This window comes from Sceloporus occidentalis, unplaced genomic scaffold (genome assembly GCF_023333645.1).
Source record: "Sceloporus occidentalis isolate IW3139 unplaced genomic scaffold, rSceOcc1.0.p SCAF_182, whole genome shotgun sequence".
Lineage (NCBI taxonomy): Eukaryota > Metazoa > Chordata > Lepidosauria > Squamata > Phrynosomatidae > Sceloporus > Sceloporus occidentalis.
This window is the reverse complement of record NW_028317162.1, coordinates 1,733,819-1,755,174: the sequence shown is the minus strand read 5'-3', so window position 1 is coordinate 1,755,174 and position 21,356 is coordinate 1,733,819. Positions and strand designations below refer to the sequence as shown.

At 48.0% G+C, this 21,356-nt stretch overlaps 4 protein-coding genes across 5 annotated transcripts; 2 read left to right on the top strand and 2 right to left on the bottom strand.

Moving 5' to 3' along the window:
* Positions 1 to 478: 478 nt before the first annotated feature.
* LOC149278759 (neuropeptide B-like) lies at positions 479 to 1,805 on the bottom strand. The gene is made up of 2 exons (XM_089501825.1): positions 1,524 to 1,805; positions 479 to 607 (listed from the first exon to the last, which is right to left on the bottom strand). The coding sequence occupies exons 1-2, from the start codon at positions 1,803 to 1,805 to the stop codon at positions 479 to 481; spliced, it is 411 nt and encodes a 136-aa protein (XP_089357951.1).
* A 3,142-nt stretch (positions 1,806 to 4,947) lies between these two features.
* LOC149278758 (anaphase-promoting complex subunit 11-like) lies at positions 4,948 to 7,056 on the bottom strand. The gene is made up of 2 exons (XM_089501827.1): positions 6,948 to 7,056; positions 4,948 to 5,093 (listed from the first exon to the last, which is right to left on the bottom strand). The coding sequence occupies exons 1-2, from the start codon at positions 7,054 to 7,056 to the stop codon at positions 4,948 to 4,950; spliced, it is 255 nt and encodes an 84-aa protein (XP_089357953.1).
* Positions 7,057 to 8,453: 1,397 nt separating this feature from the next.
* LOC149278757 (THO complex subunit 4-like) lies at positions 8,454 to 12,745 on the top strand. Its single transcript, XM_089501824.1, has 7 exons — positions 8,454 to 8,675; positions 9,014 to 9,145; positions 9,574 to 9,721; positions 9,815 to 9,878; positions 9,954 to 10,134; positions 11,680 to 11,812; positions 12,639 to 12,745. The coding sequence occupies exons 1-7, from the start codon at positions 8,454 to 8,456 to the stop codon at positions 12,743 to 12,745; spliced, it is 987 nt and encodes a 328-aa protein (XP_089357950.1).
* Positions 12,746 to 13,957: 1,212 nt separating this feature from the next.
* On the top strand, positions 13,958 to 15,497 carry LOC149278756 (rho GDP-dissociation inhibitor 1-like). 2 transcript variants are annotated; one of them, XM_089501785.1, is made up of 5 exons: positions 13,958 to 14,147; positions 14,265 to 14,348; positions 14,647 to 14,723; positions 15,052 to 15,114; positions 15,429 to 15,497. In XM_089501785.1, exons 1-5 carry the CDS (start codon positions 13,958 to 13,960, stop codon positions 15,495 to 15,497), a joined length of 483 nt encoding a protein of 160 aa, XP_089357911.1. The 2 variants fall into 2 exon arrangements, with proteins under 2 accessions (XP_089357911.1, XP_089357910.1); XM_089501784.1 differs by having other exon boundaries at positions 15,052 to 15,115; positions 15,298 to 15,497.
* The last annotated feature ends 5,859 nt before the right edge of the window (positions 15,498 to 21,356 follow it).

The following is a 21,356-nucleotide window of genomic DNA, read 5'->3' as shown; positions in this document are numbered from 1 at the left end:
GGTATTAAACATGCATGGGATAGACATACGGCTCCTGAATCTAAGACAAGACCAACGACTGATTAAGGTTTGAGTCTTTACAGCAGGAGAAACAGGCGACCAGATGGGGGCCGATCTGCCGGCAGATTTCACCCCCCCCATTTGTATTATTTGGCAATTCAGTGACACGAAACAACAATTGCGATGAAAGGACAAAGAAAGCCGAGCACAGTTTCTGCGGTGAAAGTATCATAAACTTTATTTAACCACAAATAATATTTATCGGCTCGGAGGCTTCATTCACAGACAGACAGACGGACGGAGAACATTTTATTATTCTTATTCTTCAACAAACGCTTTCTAATGCAGCAGATACGGAACGAACCTACACAAAGAGTTAATCCCCAGAGCAAACGTTAGGGGTACGTCGGAAGCGAGGGGCAGGAGGGGTGCGGTGTGGGGGGAGGGGGCGTAGAGTCTTTAGGGTTCTTGGGGGGGGTCAGGGGTTCAGGCAGTCTGAACTGTCCAGCGACAGGTAAATCTGAGCCTTGCATTGGAAGGTGCTGGAGGTCTCGGGGAGAAGCTCGCAGCTGTGGAGGTTCGGAGAGACGTCTTTGACGCACAGCGCCTGCAAGAGAGACAGACAGCGGTGAGTGGCTGGGGAAAAAAGAGACCTTCAAATTCAGGAGAAAGATAAAAAAATGCACCAAAAAAATCGCCATTAGTGTCAACAGGGTTCCCTTCAAGGACGTTGGGTCACCTAGAACGTCATCACCTCGATCAACGTCATTGGCATTAGTTCTGTGTTGTGGATATGCGTAACGCACTCTCCTCTGGCACTGAAGGGGTAAAATATTGTTGCATGCAAAAAAATAAAAACCATATATTGGAAAAAATCAGCAATTTTTGGAAATATCTAATTCCGCCCTTACGCTCTACATCGGAGAACCTTATAGAAGAGCATCTATCAAAGTTCCTGCCCCCTCTTTAGCTCCCTTTCCTGCCCTCGCTTTGGGTAAAATGCTCGGCAGTTCTCCTCCTTCCTCCTGCGCTCCATCTCACCTTCTTCTTTGCCCACTTTTTAACCCCTTCCGCCCTGCCCCAATGCCCTGCCTGGACTGCGTCTCGCAGAAGCTGGCCCGGAACGTTGGTGTTCATGGTGATGACCCAATGCCGATACTACCCGAGATACACTCTTTCTCACTTTTCCACACTTCTGGCTCACAGTCACATGGTTCACAATGCTTCTTTTATACATTTTTCTCCACCCCACATTTCCACTTTTCACAATTCTCATGGAAATTGTCTTCTTGGTCAATCTTCACTTGCATCTCCTTCATAAAACAGTCCCCTACTTGTTGCCACCATTCATTCGCACCTTCATGCACTCATTACACTCAACCCACACTCATTCTTTTCTCGCACACTCGTATTCCCAACTTACATCTGCTCACTACATGTCCTGCTCATACTCATCAGGTCACACTCGTGGTCTTCACCCCCAAACGAGCTCTCAAACCCATTCTGTCCCCAAATATACTCACCATACTCTTAAGGAGAGCTCCTTGTCTCTGCCCTCCCAGGCTGTTTAGAAAGTTGCCCTCCATGTTTTCGGTGCTGTCGCCTCCGTTGTCAGGCTCGGACCTGCGAATGTCGGGTGACCGGCGAATGCCGGACAACAGCCCCGAAGCTCGGCCCACGGAGTAATAGCTGGGGCCGGTGGACTGTTTGTACCACGCGTGGCTTCGTTGGCAGGACAGCAGAAGAGCCAGGACACTGCACAGCAGGGTGAGGCGGAGAGAGGAGCGAGAACTTGAAGAGAGCATGATGACTGTCTGGAGCCTGCTAGCAGCTGTCAAGAGTGGGTCTACGAGAGCGAGGAACCACGCTGGCTTTTATAGAGGAGACTACAGCGAGTGCCAACGACAGATCGGGGGGGGGGGAGTAGTTGAGAGACAGGGGACTGAGGTCTGAAGGAGGGGGGCTGATGTTTTTCTTATTAAATATATGACAGCTCAGAGATAGTCACTAAATCAGTGAGAAGCCCACGGCAATGTAAATGGAAATACTCTGGCGAGTGACAGATAGAGGGTGACTGGCGAGAGATAACACGGAGAGTTCGAGATAAAGCGTGGATATCGGACACGGTGTGAAGGGTGACCCACATAGTCCGGCTCCATACGCAGCGATGCTGTATCTATCAACCTCTGGAGATAAAAACATCATTGGATGAAAGAGAGCGTTTCACTTGGTCCAGACAGGGTTTTTTTTTTCTTGGTACAGTTCCAGTTCTTAGCCCATCTTCCTATGTTATTTTTTTCTAGTGAGTAGGATTTCCAAGACTTTAGGGTGGAACGTGACACTTCCACTACCATTCAACCTGATCTAGAACCCGTCCTTCTTAAGGTATCTTGTAGCGTGGCCTAGAACCCAGACTTCTGTAAGAAGCTTGCCGTCTGTTCTAGAACCCAGACTTCTGTAAGAAGCTTGCCGTCCTAGAAACTAGACTTCTGTGAGCCACTTACAGAAAAACAGTCTTATCTATAAATGTTGTATTAAGTCCTAGAACCCAGTCCTAGAACCCAGACTTATCTATACAAGTTTTAGTCTGTTCTAGAACTCATACTTCCAGGCAGAACTTTGTTATATGTTTTAGCCTGTTCTAGAGCGTGGTTTTCTCTGTAGTGCCTGGTCCAGAACACCTCTCTCTCTCCTGAGCTTGTTGCTCTAGAACTCCACTTTTATTAATGTTTCTCTAGAAGAAGAGACTTCTTATGTTTCTCTACGTTGGCCCAATAAATGGTTTCATGGTTGATAAAGACTCAATCTTCGCTTAGACCGATCCAGCTAGATGATTCAACAACCACTGGCTTAATACCGAGGTACCCCACCGGGCGCTAACCCCCCCCCCCCCCCGGAAACATAAATAAATAAACGGTCTCATCTGTAAATTCTTTCCTGTACTTTCCCCAATTCCGATCGATTTGTCTCTCGCATTAAACTGCAATAGATTTAAGAAGTCGCCCTTCCGCCCGCAGGTGGGGACGCCGATCGCTCTAAAATTCTGACGTTCTCATTTCCAATACACCGTGCCGCGCATTTCCAGTTAATCCGACGGCTAATCGATGGAATCCTTCTTATCTCTTCATTTTATGCAGAACTGTCACCGTCGCAGTGACTCACGGCTGTCACCTGGCCGGGACATGACTGTTTTCTATCCCTACGCAAAAGAGCAGATCTGCTATTTTTTTTTACCCCCAAAACAAGCCCCTTTGGGTCCTCTTTTTCTCAATTTTGCTTAGGGGGGGGGTCTCATCTGATGCTCATAACGCTCTCAATTACGGGATTCTAGAACCTGCTCATGAGGGCACCAGCCATGGTCTATCGCCCAGGTCAGAAATGGTCATCCACAGCCCTATAGCTTCTGCCGGTAGCTACTAAAACAGGGGAGTGCAGAATAATCAAGCATAAAGGGTTAACCGCGAAGCTGCGCAAGGCACATTTTAACCATTTCAGGACCTGAAAGAAGCGCCATCTCCCCCAAATCTGGCTCGTAATCAGCGAGGACGTTCCAAGCATCCAGGAACGGCTGCATATTATATTATTACGGGAATCGTTATTTTTTTTTTTTAAGCGGCCCCCGTTGGGGTGTTGGCTGACGTCCCAAATATTTAAACATTAGCTCAGGAGGACGCTCACCCCGCAGCTGGCGGAGCCGCTCACCGCTCCGCTGATACAGAAGAGCGCAGCTGTTCCTCCTCCAAACATTTTTTTACAAGATAATTTGCAAGCTTCATTTTCAAGGCTCGGAATTTATTTATTTCTATAGATTTTTTTTTTCCTCCCTCGCTTCGTTATGTCTCCGCTAGGAGTCTTTCCAGACTATTCACCCTCGTATGAATTTACACGCCGGCGTGTGACTCACCGCGACAAGGTAGACACGGAATCAAATCAAAAGGAACGCAACACCCATCAAAGGGGGAAAAGCCAAATTTAAAGTGACAGGGAATGATGAAAAAGAGAAGGAGAAAGAGCTAAATCTCTCTTTCCATCTCCATCAAAAGATAAACAGCTTAATAAAGAGATGAAAGGGAAATTTTATGAAACTGCAGATTATTTTATTGGGAAAAAAAAAGAAATCGGATCAAAACTTGGCGAGTTCTCGGAAACACGGATAGAGCTAACCTGAGCAAACACGCGTGTGATTGAACATAAAAGACATTACAGCAAGGATCAAAGAGACGGAGATGTCACCGGCCATGAATAGCAAATTAGGGCCCCATGTTAGGAACGTGCAGGGGCCACAGTGACTCTCTAATGCCGTGGGTGGCACCTGGCAGGAGCCCCCGACTTGGCCCTACGGGTAGCCTTGATTGGTTTTCCCAATGGTGATATACCAAGGATAACCTATCTCTATCTGCTGTGGATGACAACTATCATGCTCTCATGGTCTTTGGTTGGCTGAGCATGATGGGGGTTGCTTAACCCTATCCTCAGTGGATATATATGTGTATATATATATATATATATATATGATAAACCCTTTCATTTAAGGTTATTATGCAAAGCACGGTCGCAGGAGCAGGTAACCCGTGGCACGTTAACCCCCGTGGATATGAAATTAGCATGGCTTCAATATGAGGACGCATTCCCTCGCCCTTAATATAGAAAACACGGCATGGGATGCAGATAACAAATCATGATGGTTTATAGACGATGGATGCGCATGCTGAATGAGGATTGACAGAGAATCAGGCTTGACATTTCTACATCTCATCTGCAGCTAACGCATAAGAAATAAACCATCGTAGACGCCAGACAGAAATATTTATTAGAAAACCACGGGAATGAGAGCTGCCGGAACGTTCCATGTCTTTATCGCGAAGATTCGGGGTGATTGAGTGTCGATGAATATTTACAGATCGGGGATGATAGGGAGACGTACGAGCGGTGCGCGGCCGTACGACATCACTCCTTGAATTTCCACTCCTGCCGGCACATGGGGCAGTGCTGCTGGACCTGCTGGGAGTTGAGCCATTTCAGGATGCAGTGCATGTGGAAGCAGTGCGAGCAGTGACCCCACACCAAGGGGCAGTCGTCCCCGGGGACTTTACCTGTAGGGTGAGAAAAGGGGGTTAGAGACTCCCAGACAGGGAGAGAGAGTCACAGACACCCACAGAACCCAAAGCCCCCAGGTCTCTGCTTGACGTATTATTCCCTCCGGGAACGGTGCTGTTTTTAAGATTAATTATCTTTATTGTACGGTATTCACCCCGTAAGTCCTGGATCAGAGAACACAACGTGCCATTGGAACACAGGAGTGATGGGAGTGATAAAGGGCCATTGGAGCACAGGAGTGATAAAGGGCCATTGGAGCACAGGAGTGATGGGAGTGATGGGAGTGATAAAGGGCCATTGGAGCACAGGAGTGATGGGAGTGATAAAGGGCCATTGGGACACAGGAGTGATGGGAGTGATAAAGGACCATTGGAACACAGGAGTGATGGGAGTGATAAAGGACCATTGGAACACAGGAGTGATGGGAGTGATAAAGGGCCATTGGAACACAGGAGTGATGGGAGTGATAAAGGGCCATTGGGACACAGGAGTGATGGGAGTGATAAAGGACCTCTGTACTTCTATGAAGAAATTCTATTAAAAATCAGATGTTTCCAGCTACAATAATCATTTACAACATTAACCCCGTCTGCGCTGGATTTCTGATCCATTTCATGTTATTTTAATAGACAATATTTTTTATTTTTAAATAAAATTAAAAAAAAAAAAAAATGACCATGATATTTGTATCCAGAAAGCAAAAGAAAATAGTAGGGCAAACCAAATGATGATGTAATACTATAAGAATACGGCTACATTACGGAGCACGGCATTGGCTGAATATAAGAATAACAAATAGAATACGAAACATAAACAGCGGAATGCTAATGGCCCCCAGAACGGGAATGGGTCAGGTAGGGAGAGATCACAGCGGGGGGGGATATGATAGACGTATGAAAAGGTGTTACTGGATCGTGTATAACGTATAACAGGGGCGTCACAAAGACTGGGCGTGAAACGGTTAAGGGGGGGTCTCTTAGTGAAAGGAAGCCATTTACATCAGCGAGACGCGCGATTGTCTATAAGGGAGGGGTCCGGCGAAAGTGAAAGGATAATGTTTATACACAACACAATGTTTCAAATGGACAGTATACACAAACAGTAACTAATTAATTCACTAAAATGTGCAATTCCATCATCTGGCTGAAAAAAGAAGAAATTGCAGCATTTCCAGGGCTTTGTATGGGAAACAAAATGTGTATTTTAACTAAACGGTGGTACAATCATATGCGATCCAGCCAATAAAGTTAATTTAATTACAAAATTCTAATAAAAAAAAATGTGGCAATGTACTATGAGGCAGTTACCATAGCAACCAGTGCAGTCTGCCATAAATGTTTTAGTATCATTAGTATTTATTAATTTATATAGCGCCGTCACATTCCATAACGCTGCACAATGGGCAAACAGTACGCAACTGTTTAGACTTACAGAGGAGAGCCCGGCTCAAAGGAGCTTACAGTCTAGATTGAATATGGAATCTTTATGAGTATATTATATCACAGACAGGGCAGCTCATTAAATGTTATTGTTGGCCCTTCCGTGGCCCTAAAGGAAAGAAATCTATAAGGACGAGATTAATGTGGATTTTCTCCCACATTCCCAAAGTGAAGCTTTACCAAGATGCATTTTATGTAGGAAAGTACATTTGATCCATACATTGTGATATATATATAAATCAAGCAGAGGTATAGATCCAAATGTGCTATATGGGGTGAGGGATGCTGTGTGTAGAGTGGGCAGCTCGCACTGTGAGGTGAGGGATGCCGTGCATGGAGTGGCAGCTCGCACTCAGCATGCACAGGGTGAGGGACACTCAATGAGGAGCTGCTATACAGTGAAATACTCACAGTCTGGACAGCAGCCATTGAAAGCCATTCTGCAGATCCCACAGTTCTCATCATTAGCCACCCACAGCCAGGAGGCCACTCCGTTCCAGGACTTAACATGGACCTTCATGTCAGCCTGTGAAATAAAGCTGGAAACGTTACTATTACCCCATAGCAGTTACCCCATTTTCACTCCTACCCCCTATTTACACCCACCGTGCAAAATATTATCTTATTGATTACTCTGGTCTACGAATCCATCTGCTCTACAATCAGCCCCTCCGGACACTTTTGATGATGACGTAATTTCCTGTACAGGCTGAAGCACGGGGGAGACATCTTTGATATGGGCAACTTTTATTTTTCTAGCTATTATTATTATTTATTGTTTCATATAGCGTCATCAAATTCCATAGCGCTGTACAATGGGTGGACAGGACAAAACAAGTAGTATATAACATAACAATTTGACTTAAAGAGACAACGGGTGAGGAGGGCCCGGCTCAAACGAGCTTACAGTCTAGTTCAGACAGAGGGAGGGGAGTATTATTATTATTATATGAGTAGTAATGGATTCCTACTGAGCTCTGTAACGAGAGGGTCTTATCTTCCCTCTAGAAGTAACACAATTTGTCGTTACTTTACATTCCTAATGGAATGATTGCATTGCTGCTTAACACTTCTGAGCGTATGCGGGGCGTATTTAATGTACATGGCGCCAACAATTGCCGTAGCGTATTTTACAGCCCATACATTCACAGGGTCTGACGGGACTAGAGCCGACAGATGAACCAATACATTCACAAAAGAGGGAGCGGCTCGCAAGCTTACACTAAATTGTGCCTAATTCTGCGCCCCAACATCCTGTGTAGAACCCTAAAATATATACAGGGATCCAGCACTATGTGTGACACAGCGATACCTCCACTGTACATCAAAGGGTCAACACACTAAGAAATTCAACACCGGGAAGGCAAAATGTCCAGCATGGCCCGGTACTGGGTTACGGCATGGATACGGCCACCTGTTCCCGGCCTTCAATCTCTGAGCCATTGGGGAAGCGGTTGGGGGGTTACGATGAAACCCGAAAGTACGAAGCAGCTGTTCCACGATAATCCCTGACAGATAAGAGTAGAGCAATTGCCATAGCAACAGCATTTTTTAAAAAGTATATATAGATAGATAGATATCCCCAAATCTAAAAGATATGTGCCATGTTACAGACTTTATTCATGAAATGTTTTAGTATCATTCGTTTTTGCTAATCTTGTCCCCGAAACCCATTCGTTGCTTTGATATGATACGTCGCCTGCTTCACATAACCATTTCACATGGTCAAGTGAGTGACGACGAGGCGTGAAACGCACAGCATTCCTGCGCGCCAAGCGGCGGAAGTGACGCCACAGGCTTGCGAACTCGCTGGGCGGAGCTATATAAGCGCGGTTGAGTCCAGTCGTTGTATTGTTGGAGCGGAAGCCGCACCCGAGCACGTCACCCGTACCCCGGATACCCGCCACCGTAGCCAGCATGGGGGACAAGATGGATATGTCCCTGGACGACATCATCAAGATGAACCGTACCCAGAGAAGTACCTCCGGCCGGGGTCGGGGAGGACGCGGCGCCCGCGGCGGACTAGGCCGCGGTGGAGCCGGTGCTCGATTAGGCGGTGGCCGTGGGGCCGGAGCTTCTCTGCGGACCAGACCTTCGCTCACCCGAGGCGGCAGGAATAGGCCCACGCCGTACAGCAGGGTAGGAGAGGCGGGGAGAGGGGGCCGGCTGGGAGGGCCGGCGGCGGAAAGGCCCCTGGAGGAGGGAGCCGCTCGGAGAGGCCTGCTGGAGCCGTGAGATCCCGGAGCAGCCGGAGGGCGCAGACCGTGGAGCCGGGGGTGGTCCCGGCCTGAGAAGGTTTGAGCAGCGGGGGATGAGGGGGCCGCCCCGGGATCCGCCGCTCCGGGGGGGAGGTGGTGTGGGCTTGGGCTGTGTTCAGGCCCTCTTCAGGGCTGGCCGGGGCCTGGTATTCCGGGTTGTTTCTGGCGGTTATTACTTGTGCTGGCTGAGGGTTCCCGCTCACTCATTTGTTATCTCAGCCCAAACAGCTCCCGGACAAGTGGCAGCACGACCTGTTTGACAGCGGATTCGGGGCGGGAGCCGGAGTGGAGACCGGCGGCAAACTGCTGGTCTCCAACCTGGACTTCGGGGTGTCTGATGCTGATATCCAGGTGAGTGTCCGGGCCGGGGGGGGCGTCATATTACATAAACAAGGGCTGGAAGTAGAATGCTGTGAGTATTCCATGCAGTGTAATGTCTCATGGCATTGTATAGCGCCATCATAGTCTGCAGCGCAGTACACAAGTGTAATAAATGAGGGGCCTGCCTCTTGGGATATGATCAGTTAAAGTTTCTACCAAAAGTGCAACTATGTTTGAGTATCTTTAAAAAGTAACTTATTGGCAAAGCCTTCATTGTGCCTTCTTGACCAGAGCCCCTCTATTTGCCCCCTTTAGTGGTGCTTTAACCATTTATGCTCTTGATTGCGACATAAGTGTTCTGACGCTGGGTTTATTGAATGGATCTTGTGGCTCGGCTGTAGTAAAGGAACTGTGTGTTGCGTCTCGTGCTGGTAGAATAACGGATATATTTTGTTCAGGAGCTCTTCGCTGAGTTTGGGACCCTGAAGAAGGCCGCTGTACACTACGACCGGTCGGGACGGAGTTTAGGCACGGCCGATGTGCACTTTGAGAGGAAAGCAGATGCGCTGAAGGCTATGAAGCAGTATAACGGAGTTCCCCTGGATGGTGAGTTAACGGAAATAGAAGCGATTGAGGCATTGTGTCCAAACACCCCCCCCCATCATGCATGTGTTCTGAACACGTGTTTTTCTCCTGTAGGTCGGCCGATGAACATCCAGTTGGTCACGTCACAGATAGAAGCTCAGCGGCGGCCAGTACAGAGGTGCGTGTCTTCCTTGGTGGGATTTTAGAGCTCTGTATTGTGGAACCTCTGCCTGACGCTTGCTTTCTCTTACAGTCAGCCAAGGGGTGGCATGGTTCGACCACGAGGGGCGTCTGTAGGGTTTGGCGGTGCGGTTGGCGCTAGGAGAGGGGGCAGAGGCGGAAGCAGAGGCCGTGGCCGAGGGGCCGCGAGAAACACAAAGCAGCAGCTTTCAGCAGAAGAACTGGATGCACAGCTCGACGCCTACAACGCCAGAGTAAGCAACATTTCCTAAACCCGTCAGGGAGAAAAAAAGGTAGCCTTGGCCGCTAAAGACTGAGAATCTGGATGGCAGTTATTATCCAACCATATTATTCCTTATAGAAAACCAGTCTGTATCAACAGCTGGGTCCTGGCCACATCCTGGTCATACATCTTCCCCAGGGTTATCGGAGCCGGGTACAGATCTACCAGTAGGTCGTGTAAAAGCCCCCTTAACGTTTAGGTGCTGGATGTTTGCTGCAGCTGTTGTCTCGTGACAGCTGCTGTAAATGATAGGGGGGGTCTCTTTGATGGCACCGCCATATTTCCCTGTCTAACGCTCGCCTCTTTCCTCCCCAGATGGACACCAGCTAATCGATTCTCCCTCGTATACCGTGCTGCCGTCGGCTCAGCAAAACTTTCTACCAACTTGCATTTTTGTTTTTTTGGCTTTTATTTCTGATAGGGTTTTAAACTTGTGTAAAGTTGCATTATTTTTTCTTTAGCAGACCAGTTTTTTGTATGCATTTGTTTAGAGGATGGGTTTTACTTGTTGAGTGTATGCAGGTTCTCATTTTTTTTCACTTTACAAAATAATAAAAAAAAGAAAAGAATCCCAAATGTATTTTTTTTCATGTTCTTGAAGGAAGAGTCTGCATGTCCGTTCTGATCAGGATCACGTTGAAGGGCGTGCGTAGTGCCAATGATTCAAAGCTCTTGCTGTACATAACGCATCTTTCTCTTCCGTATTGTAAAGGGAAAGGGCCACCAGGACCCCATTTACAGGCCGCCAACGTAGTCCTAATCCAAGAACTTTGACGCGGTTGGCATCCCTCCATTTGTTTCCATGGTGATTGCATCAAAACGGAACCGCTGAATGTTTGCCTTGTTCCAATAGCCTGTACTCCACTACAATCTCCTATATCTGTTTCAAGCTGCCTGGGTTATTGGGAGGGGAGGTGGTGGGGGGGGGATATCATGCAGTTTTTGGCATAGGGCCACTTGGTTTTTACTTGCTAATGGTAATTTGGCTTGTAACTGTATTTAATGTTTTAAAGACTAGTGTTCTCAGCAAAAACCTTAAATAAATGTATTTTCTAGTGACTCAAGCTGTCTGTAACTCCTTCCTTTAAATACTTTTTGTGGCTGGGGGGTTAGTCTTATAAAAGATGAGATAAATGGGGGGGGGGTACTTGGGTGACAGAGGCCTGAGGTCAGGATTCTTTGAGAATTTGGGGTGGGTAAAGAGGTCAGAAATAAAATGAGTAATGGGGGTATATGGATGAGCTGCTGTCATGGCTTCTACAAAGGCCGTTCACGCGGGAGTGGACGGCGCCATCTTGACTAAGAGTCCAGTTTTAGCTCCGCCCCCTGCGGGCGCGCGCTGTGTTCACTATCGGCCGCCATATTGGGACTCCAATCGCTTCCGCGAAGCGCACCCTGTACGCTTTCCTTTTTGTGTCTTTAAATAAGAAGGGTATTCACGAAGCGTTAGATCGTTGGGGGCACTGGCAGGGAGGACTCTATGCGCTCCCTGAACGGGTTTGTTGGTTGGGTGTAGCAAGATGGCGGCCCCAGCGGAAGTAAGGCCCTTCCCGGAAGCGGCGAGGAGCGCGCACGGCGGGGCGTGTACGGCCTTCATTCGCCATTCCTGAGGGTGGGAGCTGAGAAAGCGGGGATCCGAGCCGGGACCGGTGAGTGTCTGCTGGGGATGACTATCTGTGAGGTCATTAATATCAAATAAACCCCTATATAAGAGATGTCTCTGAACCGGGGTATGTGACCCAGCGAGCAGGCCGGGGGCAGGCGGGCACTGACAGTGCGGGTGACACCTGAGGGATGGCCCCCGAGCTCGGTGTTTGCGGATAAATGATACTGTCCCGGCAGTAAGCAGTAAGGGACCCGCCCGGTGCCGCACCCGGTATTTCAGAATAAGCCCCGGTAACCATTTGTCCCCTCTTCCCATGGTGATGGGGCAATCCTTTGTAGCTCACGGGGCATCGTTATCAAGACAGGGCTCCTGCAGCGGGGAGGAAAGGGTAAAAAAAATTAAAAATGGGCAAATAATTCAGATATTAAATAAAATATATTTGTCATTTTGGAATTGAATATTTTGAAAGAAATCTGAATTTTGAATCTCTTCTAATAAACTATGAGACTCCAGGACTGTGTAGCAGAGCACTGTAATGATGACACCTTTAGAGATCTGTCACTTTTTCCCCCAAATATGCTTAATAAAACCATGTAACGGGGTTATGGATCAAAATGAATAACTAATAAGTATCAGGAACCCATGTTAGCGATGGGAGCGATCAGGACCTACATGATTATTAGGATCAGAGCCGTAGCTGCCGCCCTGTCAGCTTGACTTTACTGCTAGGGACAGGGTGGTAGATAAGTGGAACAGGTTCCCGGCAGAAGTGGTAGCGACTTATACAGTGATTTCCAAGGAATGGGGCCGAACGGGTCTGATCTGCCGGCAGATTCTGTGCTTCCATGTCTGTTTTTATTCCTCCCCAGCCTTTGTTAACGGGGAAGAAGCAGAAGGTTCCGAACGTTACGGCAGGAAACTCGTTCTAAACGCTGGTTTCTGGCTTTTTAATCTAAATGGCGTGTTTCCAGCATAGCGTGTTTTGTGTATAAATATCTATCGCTTACAATGACCGGGAACACAAGCGACTTCGTGTGGGGAGGAAAACCACTTATTTACCACCGAGCCCGATTCAGCGCCTTGAAGCCTCTTTCGTAAAGACACAAAAAAAGTAGCGAGCGATAATAAACACTAATAATCATATATGTATCTAAATGTATTCATTTCATAATATATTACAGATTATATACAAAGTTATTATATATTCTATCATTATATACACCGTTACTAACAATACGGACGCTAACAATAAAAAATATATCTAAACGGATATCTAAAAATCTATACATATATAAAAAGATATATATCAAGAAATATCTAAAAATAGATATATAAATAGATACCTAAAAATAGATATATAAATAGATATATATTAATAAATACCTAAAAATAGATATATAAATATATAGATATATAAATAGATACCTAAAAATAGATATATAAATAGATATATATTAATAAATACCTAAAAATAGATATATAAATATATAGATATATAAATAGATACCTAAAAATAGATATATAAATAGATATATATTAATAAATACCTAAAAATAGATATATAAATATATAGATATATAAATAAATACCTAAAAATAGATATATAAATAAATACCTAAAAATAGATATATAAATATATAGATATATAAATAGATACCTAAAAATAGATATATAAATAGATATATATTAATAAATACCTAAAATATATTTATAAATATATAGTGATATATTAATAAATATATTAATATTAATAGATATATATGTTAAAAAAAAATAAAAAATTATATATATATATATATACACACACACTTTTTCCAAAATAAGAACTATAGTGCAGGGGAGGAATTAGTGCTCGTTGTCAAAGTATCCAAAATGTTTAATGTAAACGGTTTCCGGATCTGTTGATTTTTAGGGCGTTATAAGTAAATATCGGTTGGTTAGGTACTTGGACGCGTTCTGCGTTGATGTGAGTTCAGGAGGGTAGGGCGTCGGGGGGGGGGGGCTGATGAGCATAATGTTAATTAGTTGGGCTGTGGATCCCTGTGACCCCGCGTATTTTATTTGTTGTGCGCGTAAGTAGCTTTTTGTACATTGAGCAGGGTTGGCAAACGGGGGCAACGTGTCTGTTAAATAACGTGCAGCTGAGATCACCTGCCCTTTCTTCCTCCCCAGCGTGCCACGCTGAAACATGGCCGAGCACGAACCCACCTCAGAGCAGCTGGCCCAGATTGCCGCAGAGAACGAGGAAGACGAGCATTCCGTCAACTACAGACCCCCGGCCCAGAAATCCATCCGGGAAATCCAAGAGCTGGACCAGGACGACGAGAGTCTGCGCAAGTACAAGGAGGCGCTGCTGGGGCCGCTGCCGGCTGCCATTGGTGAGTCCGTTGCCTTGGGGGGGGGGTGGTATTATATACAGCATGAGGCGGTATATAAATGAAGGGTACGTATAGGGTGTCGGATATGCTGTAACTATTCTTCGTTGTCTTTCTTAGACCCTCATGCTCCGAATGTGGTGGTAACCAAACTGACCCTGGTATGTGCGAGCGCCCCCGGCCCGCTGGAGCTGGATTTGACGGGTAGGTGGGGGTTTACTCTGATATTTTGGGGGCAGGTCTTGTGCCTCTGGTTAAAAAGCGAGGGCCGGTTTGCTGATTATTCACCCATCCAAATCCTCATCCCTGTTGGAAGCCATTGAGGCTTTGTGGCTACAGAAGGAGCGAGACTAACGCTGGCGAGTGAATACGGCCCCATTACTAGTAAGCGACGAGTCTGTATAACCGCGGGGGCTCCGCAGCTTCCAGAGTTAAGTCACCTGAGATTGTGTGGCCGTGGAAGCTAAATGTTTAACCCAACTGATTCTGTCTCTGTCACCAGGTGATCTGGAGAAGTTCAAAAAGGAGTCGTTCACTTTGAAAGAAGGTGTGGAATACAGGATTAAAATCAGCTTTAAGGTGAGGAGCCTCCTGGGCCATCAACACCCTCCATGGGCAGATTTCTTTCTAATATATATATAAAGCCATTAGAGCTTTATCAGTGAAGGCTGCTGCTTCCCGATGTCCATTAAGTACCCAAGAACCCAACGTAAGCGAGACCCGGGAGCCACAATTCACCAGGTCCTCTAACCCTTATTTTTTAAGTTGTTTCCCCCACTTATTTTCCTTTATTCCTCACAAATCAGAAATAAAGTAGAATAAAACCACCGGGTCGGGCTTTGTCGGCAGGGCTTGGTCGGGGCATGGAGAGCGTTTATGTTACAAGGAGGCCGTTCTCATTTTGCAGGTGAACAAGGAGATCGTATCTGGCTTGAAATACCAGCAGCAGACGTACAGAAAAGGCGTGAGGCGTAAGTAGGATTTTCCGCGGAGGTCGCTCCTAAATCAGCAGCTATGTTTGCGTTTCGTGCCGAACCCTTTCATTCCCATCTTCTTTATGGTAAAGCTACTGCAGCCTTGAAGGTGACACTGGAGAGCAGGTGATGAACCCCCCCCCTGACGTGTTCTAACCAGCCCCTCTCTTTATGTGCAGTGGACAAGTCAAACTACATGGTTGGCAGTTATGGCCCCCGTGCCGACGAGTACGAGTTCCTCACCCCAATCGAGGAGGCTCCCAAAGGCCTGTTGGCTCGAGGCTGTTACAACATGAAATCCCTCTTCACTGATGATGACAAAACCAACCACCTCTCCTGGGAGTGGAACCTGAACATCAGCAAAGAATGGAAGAACTAGGCCGGAGCCAGAGCAGTCTCCCGAAAGGGGTCCCGACGCCCCCCCACCACCACTCCTTCCACTCTCTGAGAAGAGTGGTGTCTCCTCTCCCTCTCCCCCCATCTCCCCCCCACCACCCCGAAAATGCCAAGTGGGTTTGACATTTCCGTCTGTAGTGGGCGCCGTCTGTCTAACCCGGCTCTGCCTTCCTGTGTTACGCGCTGCAGGACATCTGGGATGGAGGGAATGGTTTGTTTGCCCCGAAAGGCAGGGTCAGCCGTGACGAGCCCCCCCCCTCCCCCTATCCACCCAGACTCATATATATTGTGATTGTCACCTGGTTTGCCGCCCGTCCTGCAACGTGTGTGCGTGTTTTTATTTTTATGTAGCCATGTTGCCTTAATAATTAGTAGATCTGTTGCAACAGGGGCCGGTGTCTTCTTCTAACGTAACGCTCCTCGGCGCGCCTCGCTTTACTGATCTGCCCCGTGTGGTAGCCCCTCCCCCGCCGGGCGGAGCCATCCCGCTAATTACAAGCTGCTCATAATTATTATTAATATATATTTTTGTCAGGGTCGCACGGCACTTATCTGTGTAATATCCCAAGATTTTATTTCCTTCATCATCACGTAGGACCAAACTAACGCTTATCGATGTCCGAGGTTTGTCTCGCTCGCCCACCTCGCCCCTTCTCGGGGTGCTGGATCCGGACAGTTGTTTTTTTTTATGGCATGTGCTTTATGATTTTATGTGCCGGTTTATCCGCTCTCATCGTTAGGGAGCTGCTTGTCTGTGGTTCGTCTGCTTCATCTCGCGCGGCGTCCCGTCTGACTTCTAGTTGTCGCTCAGACAGGCTGCCTTACGTCCGGGGGATGTCCTGACAGCGCCCTGCTCCTGGATAACCCATATTTATTGCCTTGATAACGCGTGTTTCCTCTGCTCCTTAAACACACCGTGCCACCCTAGGGCGACAGCTTCTGGTGCCTTGAGCCGGGATACGGTGGGCTGTCTCTGTTCATGGCAGGCTGGAGAATATTAGGGGTGGGGGGGGTTGGCTTCCTGCTCTTCTTGTGGACAGAGAGAACATTTTGTGTTTTACTTTTTTGTTTTTTGTATTTGTTTTTTTTTGTCTGTAACCTCTCCCCGAGCCAGATCAGCATGATTGTCATCTGCTTTCCTTTTTATGAGAAATAAAAGTATTCCGACTGGCCGTGTTCCGCTTCCTGTCCGTCTTTGAGCGTGTTGCAAGAGGTTACCGGAAAAGAGGTCACCCTCCAAGAGACCACAGTGCTGTCTTTGCTGTTTAGCCAGTATGGCAGAGCGCTGCTGCAGGGTCAATGGATTCATAATCCCCCCCCCCCAAAAAAAAAAAAGCCCTGACTGGTCCTAGGCTCCCGGCGGGAAATTCTTGTGCAGAACCAGCTCTGGAACGAGTGCGGTTTCATTCCAAAGAGTCGGTCGGAGACCCGATTTGACATCATTCTAAACATCGATGCAGAACTGCAGCTGCCTCCTAGTGGCAACCAGCAGGGGGCATCCTAGGGCTGCAAGTGATCAGCACCTTGCTGCTTTCGTAAGACTTGATAGAAATCGCTTCTTTTGAAGAAAAACGTTGAAAAACTGAGCATAACCACTTTCACTACTTTTTTATCTGTAGCTTTTGTAGAAACCTCTATGGGGTGATGGACGGGTTGGTATTGAAGGGTTAATGTTTGCAACTGGGGCTACGGGCAAGTGAACGTCTGGGCAAAGCGCCTGAACCTAATTAAGCTTTTTTACTTAATTACATTTGGGTGAAAGTAACGCGTGTTCCATACCTTTTAGAAGTTCCGTAGGGGATCCGGCGCTTGTCAGACCCAAGAATGACCATAAATGGTGTTCTAACTAAAAAGAACGGCTGAAAATCCCCGGTGCGGGTGTCAGGCGGATCGTGGTGCGGGTGTCAGGCGCATCGTGGTGCGGGTGTCAGGCGGATCGTGGTGCGGGTGTCAGGCGGATCGTGGTGCGGGTGTCAGGCGGATCGTGGTGCGGGTGTCAGGCGGATCGTGGTGCGGGTGTCAGGCGGATCGTGGTGCGGGTGTCAGGCGGATCGTGGTGCGGGTGTCAGGCGCATCGTGGTGCGGGTGTCAGGCGGATCGTGGTGCGGGTGTCAGGCGGATCGTGGTGCGGGTGTCAGGCGGATCGTGGTGCGGGTGTCAGGCGGATCGTGGTGCGGGTGTCAGGCGGATCGTGGTGCGGGTGTCAGGCGGATCGTGGTGCGGGTGTCAGGCGCATCGTGGCGGATAATGTTACTGCCGCTGACCCTGGGGCAGCTGTGTTTGAGTAGCAGGGGAGGTCATGTCACCGTGAGCTGCTGGAAAGTCCAGGCACTGACCCGACGACCGTCACGTCTGTACACGCTGACCGCAAATAATGAGGCGGCCCGATGGAGCCTCTCTGGCTGAGGATGATAGGAGGAGCAGGGCAGCCACATGGCTGCGCCCAAAGCAGGGTTGTATAACCTGCGCCGTTTCATTTGTTGACGGACAGAACGTTGAAGATCAGCTGAAGATGAGAACGTTCCGCAGAGTTTTCGAGGTCCTCAGACCCGTGTGCTCAGAGTCAGGCTGATCCCTGAAACTGGTCAGGAGATGGATTTGGATCACCACCTTCTCTCGGGGTGATGGGGGGGGGGGGGGATTGCACACCAACAGCTGTGGGCCCCCAGAAGCTACCATAGCTTACTGTAGACCACGATGGTTAATATGGGGGCGCGTTTAATCATTGCCTTTCTTGGGTATTGTTGATCCAGCAAGAAATCTTAAGAAGATCTTTGTCCAAAATACCCCAGAAAGTATGGCTTTCCGTTCTACGTGCCGATGATCAACGAGACCACAGCAAGCTGCCGTAGGCGAGACATGATGAGAAACGTTGGGTCGTAGCTCGAGAACCTCATGGTGGTGCCCAAGACAGACGCCTGGTTGGTCCATATGGCCTGGCCAGGCTCGCTATAAGGAAGCCCCTGTACCCTCTATAGACTACATCTACAAGAGAGCGAGGTCCGCTCATCAACGTGAAACACGATCTAGCGACTCCTGTGCGGGATGATCTACTGCGGGCGATAAGCCGGGCGCTCGGATTGGGCAGGCAGACGCGGGGCGCGGAGCGCCGAGTTCTGTAATCCTTTTATCAGAACTTACCGAAGAAGCGAGTTTCCTCTTCCCTCTAAAGATCCTCGGTTTACTTAGCAGAATAAATCTGAATTATCTTACAGAGACACCGTATATATTTATTCACCTGAGCAGAAAACTGTAACCAAAAGTTACTAAACAATGATTTTATTTGTAGAATGTGATTGCATCGAAAACATATATAAATTATATCAAATATATAAAATATACAATCATCCTGCTGCTTGGCTTTAGAGAATATATACAGTAACAACCCCCAGCGCTGTATACAGTAATATAACCCCCCAGCGCTGTATACAGTAATATAACCCCCAGCGCTGTATACAGTAATATAACCCCCCAGCGCTGTATACAGTAATATAACCCCCCAGCGCTGTATACAGTAATATAACCCCCAGCGCTGTATACAGTAATATAACCCCCAGCGCTGTATACAGTAATATAACCCCCAGCGCTGTATACAGTAATATAACCCCCAGCGCTGTATACAGTAATATAATCCCCCAGCGCTGTATACGGTAATATAACCCCAGCACTGTATACAGTAATATAATCAGTCATGTGATATTTTGGGTTACTCTCCCGACTCAAACACCACACTGAGCTGATGCTTTACAGCAACGCTAATGAAGTCTGTTCCTCCATAGACTTTTATCAGTCAGAGGATCTGGCTGGTGATTAAGACCGAGGTATTCTATTGTTTCCCATGGGCAGTATAATAAGGAGTCGGAGTGTTTGTCTAGTAGATCAGGGATCAGATAACAGAGCGAGAACTCAAACAGCTAATATACAGCCGCCTGAAAACTTTATATTATGGGGCAAAAACTAGAACGGTTTTAAAAAGAAAACAAGATTTTAGAAAACGTATTTTTTTAAATAAAACGCGGCCGGTGTTCTTTAAGACAAAGCTCAGCCGATGAGGAAGCAGGCGATGGGAATCGCTTTGTCTGAATAATCGTGTAGCAGGTTTGGAGCGGCCGTGTCTTAATGGGTTAACCCTTCGGGTGTTACTGCGAACAGGATCAGCAGGTCGGAGAGCCACGTGCTAATTGGGTGTTCCAGATAGCTCATCGATGGTCCGGAGGAACCAGATCTGCTTCTGGATTACCCGCGGGGGGGGGCCTGATCTGCCCCCACGTCCCCCGTGCAGCTTGCTGACCCGGTGGCACGCTGGCAGACTGGGGTGACGTGTCCTAAACGGCACACGCCTGGCTGAGCAAACACAGCACATCCCTATGGTGCAAGAGTCCTGAGTGATCTCACATGCCAACACTCCCGCCTCTGGAGTGACAGCCCCGACGCTCGGCATGCCGACAGTGTACTCAGTCTGCCGTCACACAGCCTCCACTGTACCCTCCAATGCCCCCCATTATCCATTTAAAAGGGGCATCGTATTCTGCGGGCCAAATATTAGCACCGATTAAAGGGGCTGGGAGAGCCTTGCTCGCAATCTAGAAGCAGCTGCTAAAAAGGTCTAGAGGTTCACGTCAGGGCAAAAGGGTTAAAACGCAGTCCACCGCGAGCCGTTAGGACTAGTGGGGCAATAATTCGGTCTCTGGCAAACAAAAAGTATCACCCAACTACTAGAATGCCCGCTGTCCCGGTAAACGCATAACAAGAAAGCAGACAGGGCGCCCAGTTGCCCCCCGTTGGCACTCCAGCATGCGCGTTGCGGGTTTTCATTGATTTTAAACAAAACTCACCGAAAGACCCCCCCCCCCTTAGCAGCGGTGGCCGGTTATGTCAAAAAGGGTCTGGAGGAGCGTGGAGATTCTGCTACTGGACATACTGGGAGTGCTTTGTTACTGGAAGCACACTGGGACCTGTGAGATTTTGTTACTGGGGGTACTGGTGTTACAGGGTCACCGTACCCAAGGCTGGGTCCCCTGTTTGAGGTCTGAGGAATCACCAGTCAGTCCCTCATACGGATCGCACTCAGCTATCCACGGATCATCCAGACCACCATTCGTAGCAAACCAAGAAGAACTCTCTTTATTACAAACACACAGAACTTATATACAAGCTCAATGCAATGTGTACCGAACCCAACCCCCAATCCCATCACTCACATCCCATCACAAATCCCATCAGTATACAGGGGATGTATCAGGTGAGGGGATTAAGGGATATAATGGGTTCCCCCACCTGTGTTATCCCCCCTGTAGTGCGGGTGCCGTCTGGGCAGACAGGGCTGTGCTGGCTGATTAAGAGCCCCAGCCAGATTATAGGATCGTCTCTTTGAAGGCTGGGGCTGAATCCACATCAGTCTCTGGGCCGGTTACACAATAAACACAATATAATATATTACCGGGTCACGGGATACGGAACCGGACACAAAAGTGCTCCGTGACCCGGCTAAACTTCATATGACATAAGAGCCAGCTAGCCTGGCCCTGTCACAACTGGGAGCTGTGTGGTTCTGTTACTGGGGGCACTGTGAATCGTGCGGTTCTGTTGCTGGTGGCACTGGGAGCTGTGGTTCTGTTGCTGGTGGCACTGGGGGATGTGTGGTTCTGTTACTGGTTGCACTGGGAGCTGTATGGTTCTGTTACTGGGGGCACTGGGAGCTGTGTGGTTCTGTTACTGGGGGCACTGGGAGCTGTGTGGTTCTGTTGCTGGTTGCACTGGGAGATGTGTGGTTCTGTTGCTGGTGGCACTGGGAGCTGTATGGTTCTGTTACTGGGGGCACTGGGAGATGTGTGGTTCTGTT

What these genes read in the sequence shown, in the direction of transcription:
- LOC149278759 (XM_089501825.1), bottom strand. Translation starts at nt 1,805, where the DNA reads ATGCTCTCTTCAAGTTCTCGCTCCTCTCTCCGCCTCACCCTGCTGTGC. An exon ending in GAGCTCTCCTTAAGAGTATG is followed by an intron (nt 608 to 1,523) that starts GTGAGTATATTT and finishes TCTCTCTTGCAG; the next exon opens with GCGCTGTGCGTCAAAGACGT.
- LOC149278758 (XM_089501827.1), bottom strand. Translation starts at nt 7,056, where the DNA reads ATGAAGGTCCATGTTAAGTCCTGGAACGGAGTGGCCTCCTGGCTGTGG. An exon ending in CAATGGCTGCTGTCCAGACT is followed by an intron (nt 5,094 to 6,947) that starts GTGAGTATTTCA and finishes CTCACCCTACAG; the next exon opens with GTAAAGTCCCCGGGGACGAC.
- LOC149278757 (XM_089501824.1), top strand. Translation starts at nt 8,454, where the DNA reads ATGGGGGACAAGATGGATATGTCCCTGGACGACATCATCAAGATGAAC. An exon ending in TGTCTGATGCTGATATCCAG is followed by an intron (nt 9,146 to 9,573) that starts GTGAGTGTCCGG and finishes TATTTTGTTCAG; the next exon opens with GAGCTCTTCGCTGAGTTTGG. An exon ending in CAGCGGCGGCCAGTACAGAG is followed by an intron (nt 9,879 to 9,953) that starts GTGCGTGTCTTC and finishes TTTCTCTTACAG; the next exon opens with TCAGCCAAGGGGTGGCATGG.
- LOC149278756 (XM_089501784.1), top strand. Translation starts at nt 13,958, where the DNA reads ATGGCCGAGCACGAACCCACCTCAGAGCAGCTGGCCCAGATTGCCGCA. An exon ending in GCTGGAGCTGGATTTGACGG is followed by an intron (nt 14,349 to 14,646) that starts GTAGGTGGGGGT and finishes CTCTGTCACCAG; the next exon opens with GTGATCTGGAGAAGTTCAAA. An exon ending in GGATTAAAATCAGCTTTAAG is followed by an intron (nt 14,724 to 15,051) that starts GTGAGGAGCCTC and finishes CTCATTTTGCAG; the next exon opens with GTGAACAAGGAGATCGTATC.